Source organism: Panthera onca, chromosome D4 (assembly GCF_046562875.1).
Source record: "Panthera onca isolate mPanOnc1 chromosome D4, mPanOnc1 haplotype 2, whole genome shotgun sequence".
In the NCBI taxonomy this organism is placed as follows: domain Eukaryota; kingdom Metazoa; phylum Chordata; class Mammalia; order Carnivora; family Felidae; genus Panthera; species Panthera onca.
The window spans coordinates 45,670,084-45,685,841 of NC_138351.1; the positions used below are offsets into that span (position 1 = coordinate 45,670,084).

The window sequence follows — 15,758 nt, forward strand, 5'->3', positions numbered from 1 at the left end:
CAAGATCTGGAAATAAGTGAATGGATAAAATAACAGAATATTATTCAGCCGTGAGAAAGAAGGACATCTTGCCCTTTGTGACAACGTGGTGGAAACGAAAGCATTAAGCTAAGTGAAAGTCAGAGAAAGACAAATACTACATGATATCACTTTTACGTGGAATCTAAAAAAGCTGAGCTCCTAAAAACAGAGACTAGATTGGTAGCTACCGGGGGATGCAGGGTGGGGGAAAGGGTGGGGATGTTGGTCAAACAGTACAAATGTCCAGTTATAAGATGAGTAAGTTCTGGGGATCTAACAGAAAGCAGGGCAATTATAAGTAATGCTACTGAATTACTATTTCAAAGTTGCTAAGAAAGCAGATCTTAAATGTTCTCACCAAAAAAAGAAATGGTAATTATGTGAAGTGATGGAGATGTATGGTGGGAGTCATTCTGCAATATACAAGTGTGTCAAATCAATACAATGTATACCTTAAACTTATACAATGTTATATATATGTCAATTGTTCCAGTAAAGCTCAAAAAAAAAAAGATTTCTTAATTATTATTTAAAAACTTTTTTTTTCACATTTATTCATTTTTAAGAGACAGAGACAGAGCGCAAGCAGGGTAGGAACAGAGAGAAGGAGACACAGAATCCGAAGCAGCTCCAGGCTCTGAACTGTTAGCACAGAGCCCGACGTGGGGCTCGAACCCACGAACCTTGAGATCATGACCTGAGCTGAAGTCAGAGGCTTAACCGAGTGAGCACCCAGGTGCCCCTTAAAAAATATACTTCTAATAAAATCAAAATGGCTCATAAGTTAGTAACACCATTATCGGCTGTATTAATAAACTAACACAATGATAAATGTTTACACATCAGGTAAAAACAATACAAGGTAGCCAAAAATCTAGGTAAGCCAAAAAATGTTTATTAGTCGATAGATTCTCACATTTCTATAGAAGACTAATATTCCCCTATTCAATGGATTTTTTAAAATCAAATCTATGGGATTACCATTACTTCAACAATTTTTTTAATTTTAATTTTACCACAAAATTTACTGGCATCAGTCCCTTAAAGAATTTATGTGAAGTAACTGGTGTGCCTGAATGTTTCACATTTCAACTTATTTTAGAGGTGTCAAGACACCCTCTAAGTTTAATAGGAAAAAATCTGCAGGCTTCAAACAGCACTTAAAAAGAAACACAAAGAAGGAAAGTTAGAAGTTGAGGAGGATAATTCTGCGATAAAGGCTGACAAGAGTGAGACAGAAATCTACTGGAGACCCTCCTCTCAGGACGCAGGCCTGCGCCCTGCTGCATTATCACTGACCTGTAACCTCTTCCCCAGCTCGCAAGCAACCCTTAAGTACTCTGGGACTAAGCAGGGTTTTTAACAGTTCTTGTGTCATATTTACTTTTTCCTACAACTCTTACCAGAAGCCTGCTATATTCAAGTTCCAGAATCTACAGGCTGCAATTACCCACCTAACTACAGAGCCGAGAGGAATAATCAGAAGCATAGAATGCCACCATCATAGAAAGAAAATGAGAATCAGGATTTAAAATAAACCAGTTCATTCTTTTGATTGAAGTACCAATGGCATACGATATTGTATTAGTTTCAAGTGTGCAACAGAGTGATTCGACAACTATACACATTCTGAAATGCTCACCATACATGTAGCCACCACCATCTGTCACCATACAAACTTATTACAATCTTACTGACTATATTCCCTATGCTATACTTTTCATACTCGTGACTTATTTTATAACTAGAAGTTTGTACCTCTTAATCCCCTTCACATTGTTCACCAACCCTCTCCTCTCCACCCCTCTGGCAACCACCAGTTTGTTCTCTGTATTTACAAGTCTGTTTTCTGGGTTTTTTGTTTGTTTTATTTGGTTTTGTTCGTTTGGCTTGTTTTTAGATTCCACATAGTAGTAAAATCATGATATTTGTCTTTCTCTGACTTACTTTACTTAACAGAATATCCACCCTCTAGGGGCACCTGGGTGGCTCAGCTGAGCATCTGATTCTTGGTTTCAGCTCAGGTTACGATCGCAGAGTCATTGGACTAAGCCCTGCATCAGGCTCAGTGTGAGCCTGCTTAAGATTTTCTCTCTCCCCGTCTCCCCTGCTTACACACACACACACACACACACACACACACTCTCTCTCTCTCTCTCTCTCTAAAATAATAAAAAAATTGAACGAATATCCACCCTCTAGGTCCATCCACACTGTCATGAATGGCAAGATTTCATTCATTTTTTATTTCTGAGCAATATCCCATTATACATATATACCACATCTTCTTTATCCATTAATCTATCAATGGACACACAGGTTGCTTCTATACCTTAGCTATTGTAAATAATGCTGCAATAAACATAAAGGTGCATATATCTTTTCCAACTAGTGTTTTCATTTCCTTTGGGTAAATACCCAAGAAGGGACCAGTTCCATTTTTAAGGGCATAGCCACAGGTAAATAGCATCAACACTGTGTTCTTGGTAACTACAAAAAGAATAAAATAGGTTTTTAAAAAAAACCACTTCCTTAATAAATGTATAACAAATATCTAACTTTAAAATGAGTTGTATTACCAAAGGCTATTTCTTCATGCAGATATATTTCCCCATAAAATACTGTATGTGGTGGTTCATTTTCTAAAGCTGGCCTAACACCTATTTAACCCATAATCTACTGACATGGTACAATGCTGAATGAAGTGTGTAAAGGTACTTACAATGCTTCAAATGCATATTAGTATTTCAGCTGAAAGGACAGGAGCTTGCAAAACTGGGCTCCCAAAACATGAACCTCGAGAGTTCCATGTAACCCCAAATGTTCACACAAGTGCATACATGGGTGATTCTCTTATGAGAGGGTCCATAACTTCTCAAAGTGGTTGTTGATAAGCCCACAAAAAGGGGTTGCAATAAAGGGAAAAAACTGTGTTCTTCCCTGCATAGCCCTCAGGTAGCTTTTATGGTAGAAATGAGGCATTTTGCGCAGTTACGGTCCACACATTTGCACATAATGATAAGTTCATGGATGCAAAACTATCAAACACCTTCCAGAAAAACTAAAGTGAAGTGAAGAAAATTCTAAAAAAGGAACATGTTTCAACACTTCATGGGGTCTGAACTGCCCACATAAGAGGACACAGGAAGTTCATCTGAAGTAAAATGAGGACGGTGATTCCAATGGCACCCACGGTAGAGTAGATTTCCACTGGTAAACAGAGCTTGTCTGTATAGCTGACAGCAGCAAATATTCCGTATGTTTGTGCTACAAGAAACTCCACTTAAAAATATTTCCCCATCCTGGGATGCCTGAGTGGCTCAGTTGGTTAAGTGTCTGACTTTGGCTCAGGTCATGATCTCATGGTTCGTGAGTTCAAGCCTGTGTCAGGCTCTGTGCTAACAGCTCAGAGCCTGGAGCCTGCTTCAGATTCTGTGTCTCCCTCTTTCTCTGCCCTTCCCCTGCTCACACTGTCTCTGTCTCTGTCTCTCTCTCTCTCTCTGTCTCTCTCTCAAAAATAAACAAACATTAAAAAAAAATTAAAGGGGTGCCTGGGTGGCTCAGTCAGTTAAGCATCCAACTTTGGCTCAGGTCATGATCTCACAGTTTGTGAGTTCGAGCCCCACATCAGTCTCTGTGCTGACAGTTCAGAGCCTGAAGCCTGCTTCGGATTCTGTGTCTCTCTCTCTCTCTGCCCTTCCCCTGCTGGCTGTCTCTCTCTCTAAAAATAAAAACATTAAAAAAAATTTTTTTTAATTAAAAAAAAAAATCTTTCCCCATCCTAACCAAATCACACTGACAAAATATTTATCACACCTTGGCTATCATTATCTTAAAAAAAAAGAAAAAAAAAAAAAAGAAATCCACCTTTTACCTCCATATAACGCAAACAAAGTAAAAGGTGTATTTAAACGACGTAAACATGTAATGTGAATGAGTATACCTTTTCTATTAATTTTTATCAAGAAAATCTGGATAATAACCTATTTAATTTTAAACATGACTTCCAACTTTACCTAAAAGCTTCTATAAACTGATATAACAAAGTTCACACATTGTGCTTTTAATTGAGCAGGGTTTATTGTTTTTGGCTTTTTGTTAAAATAGATTTCAACTGCGTGGACTATAAAGCTATTCTAACCAACAGTGCAATTTCAGATTCATACCTAGTTAAAAGATTATTGTTTGCGTACCTCTTTATCCCAAACCATGAGTCCATAGCTAGGTCATTAAGGTACTTCCTCTCTTTTACCACTCTCACATTATTATACTTAACACACTAGCATCTATTTTTTGATGCAAAGGTTTTTCACAAGACAGTGCCACTTACCCCGCCTGCCTTCAGCAACTTTCTTCTAAACTCCTCTGTGGGGTTGTTGAAAGTTAGCTTTTCACAGCGGAGGTGATTCACTGGTGGATGGCCTTCAAGATGCAGGAATAAGTCATAATCAAAGCGGACTTTCTTAGGTTCTTCCTAGAGATTAAAAAAAATTAAGAAAAGAGTTATTCATATACAATTTTTTTTAAGTTTATTTCTGAAAGACAAAGACAGAGACAGCAAGAGACAAAAGGAAGGAGGGAGGGAGGGAGGGAGGGAGAGGGAGAGAGAAAGGAAGAGGGGAAGGGAGTAAGGGAGGGAGGGAGAGGGAGAGGGAGAGAGGGAGAGAGGGAGAGAGGGAGAGAGGGAGAGAGGGGGGGAGAGAGAGAGAGAGAGAGAGAGAGAGAGAGAGAGAATCTTAAGCAGGTTCCGTGTTATCAGAGCAGAGCCCATCGCGGGGCCTGAACTCATGACTCATGAGATCATGACCTGAGCAGAAATCAAGAGTCTGATGCTTAACCGACTGAGCCACTCAGGCATCCCATATCTACAGATTTTAAAAGTAAAGTTTTATTCTTCACAGATACCCAACAGCTATAGTGTCAAAGTGCTGGCGAAAGAAAATTATCAAAGAATTATCTACAGAGCAAAATGGAAATACCTGATGAATCACTTTCTGGCTTTCTAAGAGAATAAACTCACCACTTTTCTTGCAATATCTCAAGTGGTATAACACCACCAACACAGCCACCCACCTAGAAACCTAAGATAACCCTGAAGCCACTTCTTCCCCTTCCCACTCTACCCACCTCCACCATCACCAACAACTGAACTGCCATTTTCTCTCCTAAATATTTCCTGAACAAGCCCTCTAACCCATACTCTTACTCATTGCCCAAACTACAATATGCTCCTTTCTCTTGTAAGTCTTCCTCCTTCCGGATGGATTCCTCTTCAATTCCTCCTTCATTGAGGCCTCAAAATTACCCTTAGGAGCCAAAAACCTAGCGATTTTTACAGCTTGATGAAAATTTCAAAAGCTTCCTTCCAGTCGCCATTAGGATAAAAATCAAAAGCTCACTTGAAGGCCTCATAGGGGCTTTCAGAACCCGGTTCTTGGCTCCTTATCCCACCACTGTCAAGGAACACATGGCTATTGGTTGTTCCAGTATTTACTACGCTCTAGGCTAATCCTGGGTTTCACCCTTGCTTTACATGACTACCTTCATTGCCCTCCTCCATTCCTCCACCCTCGTGTCACCTAAGTAACTTCTCGTCCTTCTCCTTTCAGGTATCACTTTGGGGAAACCTTCCTAGAAACTCCACTCCCAACTTCCCACTGCCTCTCCTCTGTTCTGTATCTCTCTCTCACCCTTGCACATCTTAAGTCGATCATCCTATTATCTCCCTTTTTCCTGTGAAATCATAAGTTCTTGAAAGGGGGAACAATAGTTGAATCGTCACTGCACACCGCCCGACAACTCATTTAGCACCTGTGCACAGCAGAAATGCCATAAACAGCCCTGAAATGAACTAGGAACACAAAATAAGCATCATCTCCAAAAGAACAGAATCATTAGAATTTCACGATACCCGAGTTCTGCTCTCAAGGCATTACTTTAGTTAGCTAAACATTTAAACCTCTCTCCACACCGATTCTCAAACATCCCAGGTAAAATGAAGACTGAGGATAGTAACAATAACTAACATCAACATTAACAGTTATCTCATTCAATTCTTATAGCTCTCCTCAAGGTCAGTTCTGAGTCCTGCTTTGCAAATGAGGAAATTAAGGCACTTAGAATTTGTTGTATTACTTTACATAAAAACTCCTTTTGTGTCACAAATACAAACCATCTTTGTGACATGTTGTAATTGTTTTCATTAGTCATTAGCCTTGCCATTTTATTTTTAATGGCTGTGAGAAGTAATTCGCAAACCATAAAACCCACCCTTTTTGCAAGTATACAACTTAGTGTGGTGTTTAGAGTATTCACAGAATTATGAAACCATCACCATCGTCTAATTTCAGAACATTTTCATCATTCCAGAAAGAAAACTCAAACACATTAGTAGTCATTTCCAATTCCCCCAGATCCTGCATTCCCTTATACCACTAATAATCTATTTCTGTTTCTCTAGAATTGCCTATTCTGTGGAGCTGGCATTTCATACAAACACAAAAAATACCCACACACAGCATGTCATCTTTTATGACAGTCTTCTTTAATGTGACATGATGTTTTTAGGGTTCATACATGTTGTAATGCGTCAGTTATTTAGTTCCTCTTTATGGCTGAATAATACTCCAATGAATGGGTATACCAGTTTTTTTCATCCACTCATTGGTGGATTGATATGTGTATTTTTTATGTTTTTTAGCTACCATAAACAATGTTGGTATTAACATTTGTGTACAAGTTTTTATCTAGACGTATGCTTTCATTTCTCTTGAATATACACCTATGGGGAGAATTTCTGGGTCATATGGTACCTCCATGTTTAACACTTTTACAAACTGCCTTGCTAAATATATATATATATATATATATATATATATATATATTTAGTATATGACATATTAAAATTTTACATAGTCAAATAAAGCAATGTTTTTCTTTAAAAAAAAAAAAAACTTCTGGAACATCTGGGTGGCTCAGTGGGTTAAGCCTCTAAATCAGCTCAGATCATGATCTCGCAGTTTGTGAGTTCAAGCCCCATGTTGGACTCTGTGCTGACAGCTCAGCCTGGAGCCTGCTTTGGATTCTGTGTCTCCCTCACTCTCTGCCCTTCCCCCACTTATGCTCGGTCTCTCTCTCAAAAATAAGCAAGCATTAAAAAATTTAAAAAGAAAGGACTTTTTATATATGTAATGTGATGAAACAAAGTGATGTGAAACTGGTTCTTTTAACTCGAAAGTCTTAGTTCCTGAAACTGTCAAAATGTAGGCATTACCTGCTACAAATTTATGGTTTCTACCTCCTCATCCAAACTTCTCCAAATCAGTCTCCACTCATTCACTCACTATCTCTACACTTCTTTTGTTTTAATGTTTATTGATTTAGTTGAGACAGACAGACCGAGAGATAGAGGAAGGGCAGAGAGAGGGAGAGAGAATCCCAAATAGGATCCACACTCAGCAGGAAGCCTGATGCGGGGCTCGATCTCCCAACCGTGAGATCGTGACCTGAGCTGAAATCAAGAGTCAGATGCTTAACTGACTGAGCCTTCCAGGCGCCCCTGCCTCTTCTCTTCTACCTCCAAGCGGCATGAAACCTGCTCCTTTCCTCTTTCATCAGAATACCCCTCCCTCCTGGTTTTCTTCACGCTTACTGGCATTCCTTCTCAGTCTTCTTCACCGGCCTCCCTGCTTTCTTCACTGACCCTTAAACATCCTTTAACTTTGGGCAAAGTCCCCAAGGAGCCGACGCCCATTCACAGGGTGTCACTTCTACCTCTATGACAATGACTCCCCTATCTGTACCTCCAGCCCAGTTCCCACTTGACTGCCATTTACGGGGGCTCCACACCACATCTGCCCACATCTCCACCAAGCTGACCCACAGCAACTTCAAAGTCACGATTTGTCTTAAACTGGAGTTCTATTCATCTGTCCTTTCTCCCATACTCTATATTTTGGCAAACAGAAATCCTCATCTCTTGCCAAAGTTAAAATACAGAAAAACCATCCCCAGCTCTTCCTTCTCCCTTGCTCAGCACACTCAAATAGTCCCCAAGTTCTACTCCATATTCTCCCTTAGGAACTCTCAAATCCAACCCTTTTGTCCAGTTCCCATACCCTCGCCTTAGTTAGACCTTCATCATTCCTCACCGGGTCACCTCCTTGTTTTTCAACTCACCCCATTTTACCTCCTACAGTGGCAAGACAGTGATCTTCCCAAAACAAAAATTAGATTACATCTTTTCATTGATATAAATGCCTTTAATGACTCATCATCTCCCACAGGATAAAATCCCTCTTCCTTGGAATAACCATCTCAGTCCTCTAATACCTTTCCTGCATTTCCTTTGTTCTCTTATGACACCCGGTGTTTCCATAATTTCGGAGCACTTGTGGTTCCCAGTACTCTACATTACCTCATTCGTTTTGCCTTTCACATCTAGTGCTCCCCACACTTATACAGTTTTCTCTCCCAGCACCTCTCCCTTCCCTTGCTTATTAATGCGCTCATTACTCAAAACCCAGATAAAGCATGAAATCCACTGGAAAGCCTTCCTAATACTTCCAATCCAATCTGTATTAGATATCCCTCTTATAGCATTCCTTTATTAATGTAATTATCACATTGAATTATGGTCATTTTTCTACTTACCTGCCTTTCCTCTCCATTGTAAAACAGTCAACACAACCTTAGAATTTAATTAAAAACATAAGAAGGGCTGTTTTCTGCCTTATAATTGGGACTGTAAATTTGTAAAGCCTTCTGGGAAGACAATTTGGCAACAGCTATCAACATGCTAACTCAGTAATTCTACTTCTAAGAATCTCTTCCCACAGAAATATCCAAATATGTGCACAAAGATACATATATTATAAAATGTTCATAGTATCACTGTATGTAATGGCAAAAAAAAAAAAATTGAAATGATCTTTCAGTGAGTATATCATATCATTGAATACCATTCAGATGTTTAAAAATACAGATTTAGGGGCACCTGGGTGGCTCAGTCGGTTAAGCGTCCGACTTCGGCTCAAATCATGGTCTCACGGCTCGTGGGTTCAAGCCCCGCATGGGGACTCTGTGCTGACAGCTCGGAGCCTGAAGCCTGCTTCCAATTCTGTGTCTCCCTCTGTCTCTCTGCCCCTCCCCCACTCATGCTCTGTCTCTCTTCTTCAAAAATAAATAAATATTTAAAAAACATTTTTAAGACAGATTAAGAAAGGCATAGTGCCAAGTAGATTAAAGGTAAGTCATAGAAAATATTAAAGTATGATATATTATGCCCCTGCCTATCTCTACTTGACATAGATTTTATCTGTGCATCTTTATGGGGGCGGGGGGGGGGGGGGGGGAGGATCAGGAAAGACAACACCAAATAGTTAACAATGATTAAAAGGACTCAAAGAGTATACTTCTACATACTTTTCAGTATCACTTCATAGTCCACAACACTTTTATACCAGAAAGAAAGAAAGAAAGAAAGAAAGAAAGAAAGAAAGAAAGAAAGACCACTTTTCAATAAAACTAAGGGTAATGACCACAGAAAGTGACTACCTTTCTATGAATCCTGAGTGCAATTTTCTTTTAAAGATTTTTCTTTTTTCTCTTGAGGAAGGAGAAAGTACTCACAAACTTGTGCTCTAGCCAACGGATCTCTTTCTTAGAGGGCAGACGTCATTATTATGTCCATCTATGCTCCTCAGGAAAGAGTCTTCTCAAATTTCAAACAAGAAAGCATGCATTTATTCTACACATAAAGCTACTACACTTCCTCTAAGAGGTGGAAATCTGGTTTTGGCAAGATCAGACTGTCCCTCTTGTTCTGCCTCGGTCCTTGACATTTCCTCAGGTACCTTCTCTGAGGACGGAATGAAAGAGAGAAGCAGGGAGTCCTTTCATCCTAAAATGCTAGAGTCAATTATGTTTTATCAGTGTGCCTATTGGTTTCAAGTTTCTGCAACACTCGTAATTCTCATAGAGAAGCTTATTTTGTTGAACACAAATACAAACTAAGACAGAATACACATACATGAACCCAAAAGAAGTAGTGACAGACACTTCACCCCCACCCCCTTTTGGGGTAATGACTCTGACTTCGCAACTAAATGTAGAGCAGAAATGAAAAGAGGCTTATTGGAAGCAGGGAAAGCAAACGATGAAGACAGAATGGAGGACAGGATGATCTCATCCTCAATCTGCAGCAGTAGGACTCTCCCAAGATCACTTGGAGCTTGCTTTCACCTCCTCTGAAAGCTGAACAATACTTTTCATAAACCATTACTGTAATGAGTGTTCATTCTTAAGACAAAGTCGAATAAACTCCAGGGCTGAATAAAATGATAAAAACTCAGAAGACATAGAATGTCTATTCTGGGGCAAGAGCCTGGACTTACTACATTTTTACCCACAGATCATTTCAGAGGGAAGAGGAACGAGAAATATATCCAACTCGGAGAATACAGCAAACCTTTGGTTTGTAAAAAACTGCAAGATCAATGAAAAGAGAGGACAAAGCAATAATTTCTTTTTTTAATTAAAAACTTAATAGCATACAGAAAAGAACATTAAATACTACACCCAGGAACCTTCCGCTGAGATTAAACAGATGTTAACACTTTTACTGTGTCTACCTTTTTCTTCAAAGAAATAAAATTTTATAAATATAAGCTGCTCTATCCCTCTTCCCCAATAACCAATGCTATTTAGTTCCTGTGGTATCATTTCAATTCACACTCTTATACTATGTATGTGTATTTCTAGAACATCATTTATTCTCAGCTTCAGTGGCTTATAAAAATATACATGAATGATATCATAACCACATACATAGAATTCTGTGACTTTTAAGTTGTCATCATTTTTGTTTTTGCTTATCCATGTTGCTAAATCAACTGCTATATAGCATTCCACGTGTTTTTTTAATGCTTATTTATTTTTGAGAGACAGAGAGAATGAGTTGGGGAGGGGCAGAGAGAGATTGGGAGACAGAGGATCTGAAACGGCCTCTGAGCTGTCAGCATAGAGCCCAGTGCGGGGCTCAAACTCACGAACTGCAAGATCATGACCTGAGCCGAAGTCAGATGCTTAACCGCCTGAGCCACTCAGGTGCCCCTAGGAGTTCATGTATTATTAACCCACCATTTATTGATCTACATCTCTACACAGGACCAATTAGGTGTATCCCACTCTTTCAAATTACAAACACTGAAATCTACATGTCTCATTGTGCACCTATAAAAATAGCAATCATTATTAAATACAAAATCTTAACGAAAATCTCAAACTAGAAAATAGAAATCAGCCAGCGTGGATGCTAAACAAAAAATCTACTTCAGTAGTGTTTGGCCCAAGTGTCTATTTCCTAATGGCTCCGTAGGAATTACTGCTTTCCATCTCCATGTGCCTCTTTCTTCCGTCACTTTTTAATCAACTAAAATTCTTCACAAAACAAGTAAACAAGAGGTCTTTCCGCCATAATAAGAACGACTACCCAAAGTGCCGAGAAGACTGAACTTGTGTGTGTGTGTGTGTGTGTGTGTGTGATATGTGCTCACACACATACAATACATGCTGCCTCTTCATCTTTCTTTTGCCCTCTTAAAATCTGGTGTGTAGGCAGATTCCAGTTATTTCTGCAAATAAAGAAATTGGACAGTTCAGAAAATATATTTTTTGTTGAACTGACAGCCTGTAAAAATGACCAGAAAAGGTTAAAAAAAAGAGAGAGAGAGAGAGAGAAGATGAAGATACTTCACTGCAGCACTGTTTCCAAATTGAAGTCAGTGCAATGTTAAATTGACTTAAGGTGATGAGAATAGAATGCTATACCCAGTATGATCCTCCCAAGAGACGATAAGAGCCTATCCCCTAGCTTCTTTGGAACAATGTCTTTTCTGGCTTAAAAGCCTAGACTCTTCCTGTGGACAGCCCAATGCCTAGATGAAATAAAACACTGGATGTGAACAGTGTGACAAGAGGGAAGAAAAGCACTGCATGATCTTTATTAATTAAATTTCTAGAGTATTAAAAATGGGGATGGGTGAAGAGACAGCCTCTGGATTCCTTCCCATAAACACAACCACCTTAGGGGCACCTGGGTGGCTCAGTTAGTTAGCAGCCAACTCTTAATTTCAGCTCAGGTGGTGATCTCATGGTTTGTGAGTTCAAGCCCCGCATTGGGCTCTACACTGACAGTGTGGAGCCTGATTGGGATTCTCCCTCTCCCTCTCTCCCTCTCCCCCTCTCTCTCTCCCTCCCCCTCTCTCTCTCCCTCCCCCTCTCTCTCTCCCTCCCCCTCTCTCTCTCCCTCCCCCTCTCTCTCTCCCTCTCCCTCTCTCCCCCTCTCTCTCTCCCCCTCTCTCTCTCCCCCTCTCTCTCGCTGCCCCTCTGCCACATGTGCTGTCCCTCAAAATAAATAAACTCAAAAAAAGAAAAGGAAAAAAAACCCACAACCACTTAAATGGAAAATGAATACATTTAAAAATGGGGGACACCTGGGTATCTCAGTAGGTTAAGCATCAGACTCTTGATTTTGGCTCAGAACATGATCTCACAGTTGTGAGATCAAGCCCTGCATTGATCTCCACGCTGAGCATGGAGCCTGCTTAAGATTTTCATTCATTCTCTCTCTCTCTCTCTCTCTCTCTCTCTCTCTCTCTCTCTCCCTCCCTCCCTCCCTCCCTATCCCTATCCCTCTCCCTCTGTCCCCCTGCCCCTCCTCAACACTCAGTCATACTTTCTCTCTCTAAAAAGTTAATACATTTTTAAAATTTAAAAATTTAAAATGAGCAAAAGATTTAAATGGTCATTTCTCCAAAGAAAATAAACAAATGGACAATAAGCATATGAAAAGATGCTCAAAAATTGTAACTCATCAGGCAAGTGCACATCAAAACTGCTTCACATGCACCATAATAACTATAATTTTTAAAATGGAAAATGAGGGGCGCCTGGGTGGCGCAGTCGGTTAAGCGTCCGACTTCAGCCAGGTCACGATCTCGCGGTCCGTGAGTTCGAGCCCCGCGTCAGGCTCTGGGCTGATGGCTCGGAGCCTGGAGCCTGTTTCCGATTCTGTGTCTCCCTCTCTCTCTGCCCCTCCCCCGTTCATGCTCTGTCTCTCTCTGTCCCAAAAATAAATAAAAAACGTTGAAAAAAAAAAAAATTTTTTAAAAAAAAAATAAATAAAATGGAAAATGATAGGGGCACCTGGGTGGCTCAGTTAAGCCTCCGACTTCGGCTCAGGTCATGATCTTGTGGTTTGTGGGTTCAAGCCTTGCATCGCGCTCTGTGCTGACAGCTCAGAGCCTGGAGCCTGCTTCGGATTCTGTGTCTCCCCCTCTCTCTGGCCCTCCCCTGATCACACTCTGTGTCTCTCTGTCTCTCGATAATAAATAAACGTTTAAAAAAAATTAAAATGGAAAATGACAAGTGTTTTCCAGGATGTGGAGAAACGAACCTTCCCACCGTTGCTGGTGGGAATGTAGAATAGTATGGTCATTTTGGAAAACAGTTGGAAGTTCTTCATAAAGTTAAACCAAGAGTTACCATATGACCCACCCACTCCATCTAGATATACACCAGGAGATTTGAAAACATGTCCACACAAAAATCTGTATGTGAATATTCACAGCAGCATTATTCACAGTAGCCGAAGGTGGAAGTAAGTCAAACGTCCATCAAATTACAAATTAATAAACAAAAATGTGGTATATTTACACAATGGGATATTATTCAGTTATTAAAAAAATAATTATTGATACATCCTATAGCTTGGATAAACCCTGAAGATACACTAAGTGAAAGAAGCCAGGCACAAAAGGTCATATATTGTACTATTCCAGAATAGGAAATTGTATAGAAAAAGGAAGTAGATTAATCATGGCCAGGGGATGGGGGTGAGGGGGATGAGGAGTGAGTGCCAGTGAGTACAGAATTTCTTTATGGGGTGATGAAAATACTAAGAAAGTCATAGAATTTGATAGTGGTGATGATTGCACAATCCACTAAAACCAATGAGTGTATACTTTTTAAAAATTAATTTTATGGTATATAAATTATATCTCAATTTTTTAAATAAAACAAAAGAAAGCTAAAAGCTTTTTAAAGGAAATCCAACTAGAAATGAGGGGAAAAAACAATCAATACATCAATGTAAAGCCACATCACATAAGTGGACATAAATGCATCTCAACAAATTCTGATTTTGATTAAAAAAAAAAAAACCATGTGAATATTTCAGTGGGGTTACTGAGAAAGGTAATCATTAGCATTTACTAGGTGCTTACATATATACTGAAGCATTATTCTAAATGTTCTGTGCAGACATATTGTATCTAATCCTTATGAGATAGACACTCTTATCCTATCCCCATTTTATAATTAAGGAAAGTGAAGCCTACAGAGGTTGAGCAACTTATCCAATTTTATATAGTCTGTATTGTGCTACATATATACTTTTAAATCCAGTAGAATCCATAATACATCAAGTTGATATAGTTGTATACGTATGTCATGTGTGCGTGGCAGCTAAGGATACATGAGAGATTTTTGTTTGCAAGTGTCTAAAATTCTAGAAATACGCAAATGAGAAAAAGAGCATTTCACTGAAAAAACATAATGTCTTTTCTGCTTTACAAACATACATTAATCTTTTTTCAAATGGTAATCATTCTTCTCTTAAAAAGAAAGTTTAATGAATTTCATATAATCTTGCTTCAGAGAACTGAAATTATCTTTTTTAGCCACTTCCTCTATAATTAAGGGTAACAATAGCCAAAATTCCTAGAAGACAAATTTAACTTTTATTTTAAAATCATCTAGTGATAGGCGTATTTATGAATCAAAATTATTTTAAACATTGTTTGGCTAATGGCGGATCTTCTACTGAAAGATTAATGGGTAAAGATTACATACCTTGTTTTTAAAATAAACCTCAATTGGCAAAATGAAACCAGCATACCCAGATTCTTCTACTTTGTAAGGTGGATCTTTGCACACTGCAACATTAAAAAGAAAAAATAGGTGAGAGGAGAATAAAGACAAAAAGACATTCTTCTTTCTTCTGAAAAAAATAAATAAATAAAAGAAAGAAAAAGAAAGAAAGAAAACCCCACTCTCCTGTCTAGATCATGCCCAATTTTCACAGCCCTTTCCCAAGTCCCCATCTCCCTTTCTGATCTCTATTTCTTTTTCAGAATCTATAATAATTTTCCTAGGTAAAGCAAATATGGTAAGCTATTTGTTCAAATCTTGATGGGGGGCATTTTACCACAGTCAACCGTGATCATTAATGACTTGAGTTCAGGTGTTCTCACCCTGCCCTGAAGCTTTAGGGAGATTGGGGAGAGCTCCTACGATCTAAAGCTTGAAAGTTCCCTGACAAATGTACTGTCTGTGTCAGATCTCTCCTGTAAATCACTCCACCCTCAAACCCCTCACTTTTTGGAGACATCCCGATTTCCATGCCAACAAGTGGCAGGATACCCTCCCTCCTCAGAAAATTCCAAGTCCAGAATCTCCCAATGTTATTCGTGTCCATCATGTCACCCTCTTCGATTTCCCCCAAAAATGAATTAGGCAAGACTATTTTAGGCAAGCTCTTGGGAAATGAGAGACACCCTACAGAAGGTAACTAGGATTCATACCACTAGAATGTCAATTAAGTAAATCAAAATCAGTCACAAGCCATCTGAAAGTATTCTAGTTGAGGCTGTATTTGATAGTGTCACAAAGAAGTC

At 39.2% G+C, this 15,758-nt stretch overlaps 1 protein-coding gene across 2 annotated transcripts in view; it reads right to left on the reverse strand.

Moving 5' to 3' along the window:
* MLLT3 (MLLT3 super elongation complex subunit) overlaps positions 1 to 15,758 on the reverse strand; it is a 286,329-nt gene that overhangs the window by 114,402 nt on the left and 156,169 nt on the right. For both annotated transcript variants that reach the window (XM_078436759.2, XM_060609676.3), the window contains exons 3-4: positions 14,935 to 15,017; positions 4,352 to 4,495 (exon numbers count right to left, since the gene is read on the reverse strand). In XM_078436759.2, the coding sequence (XP_078292885.1) occupies positions 4,352 to 4,495; positions 14,935 to 15,017 (227 nt within the window). The remainder of the gene's footprint in view (positions 1 to 4,351; positions 4,496 to 14,934; positions 15,018 to 15,758) is intronic.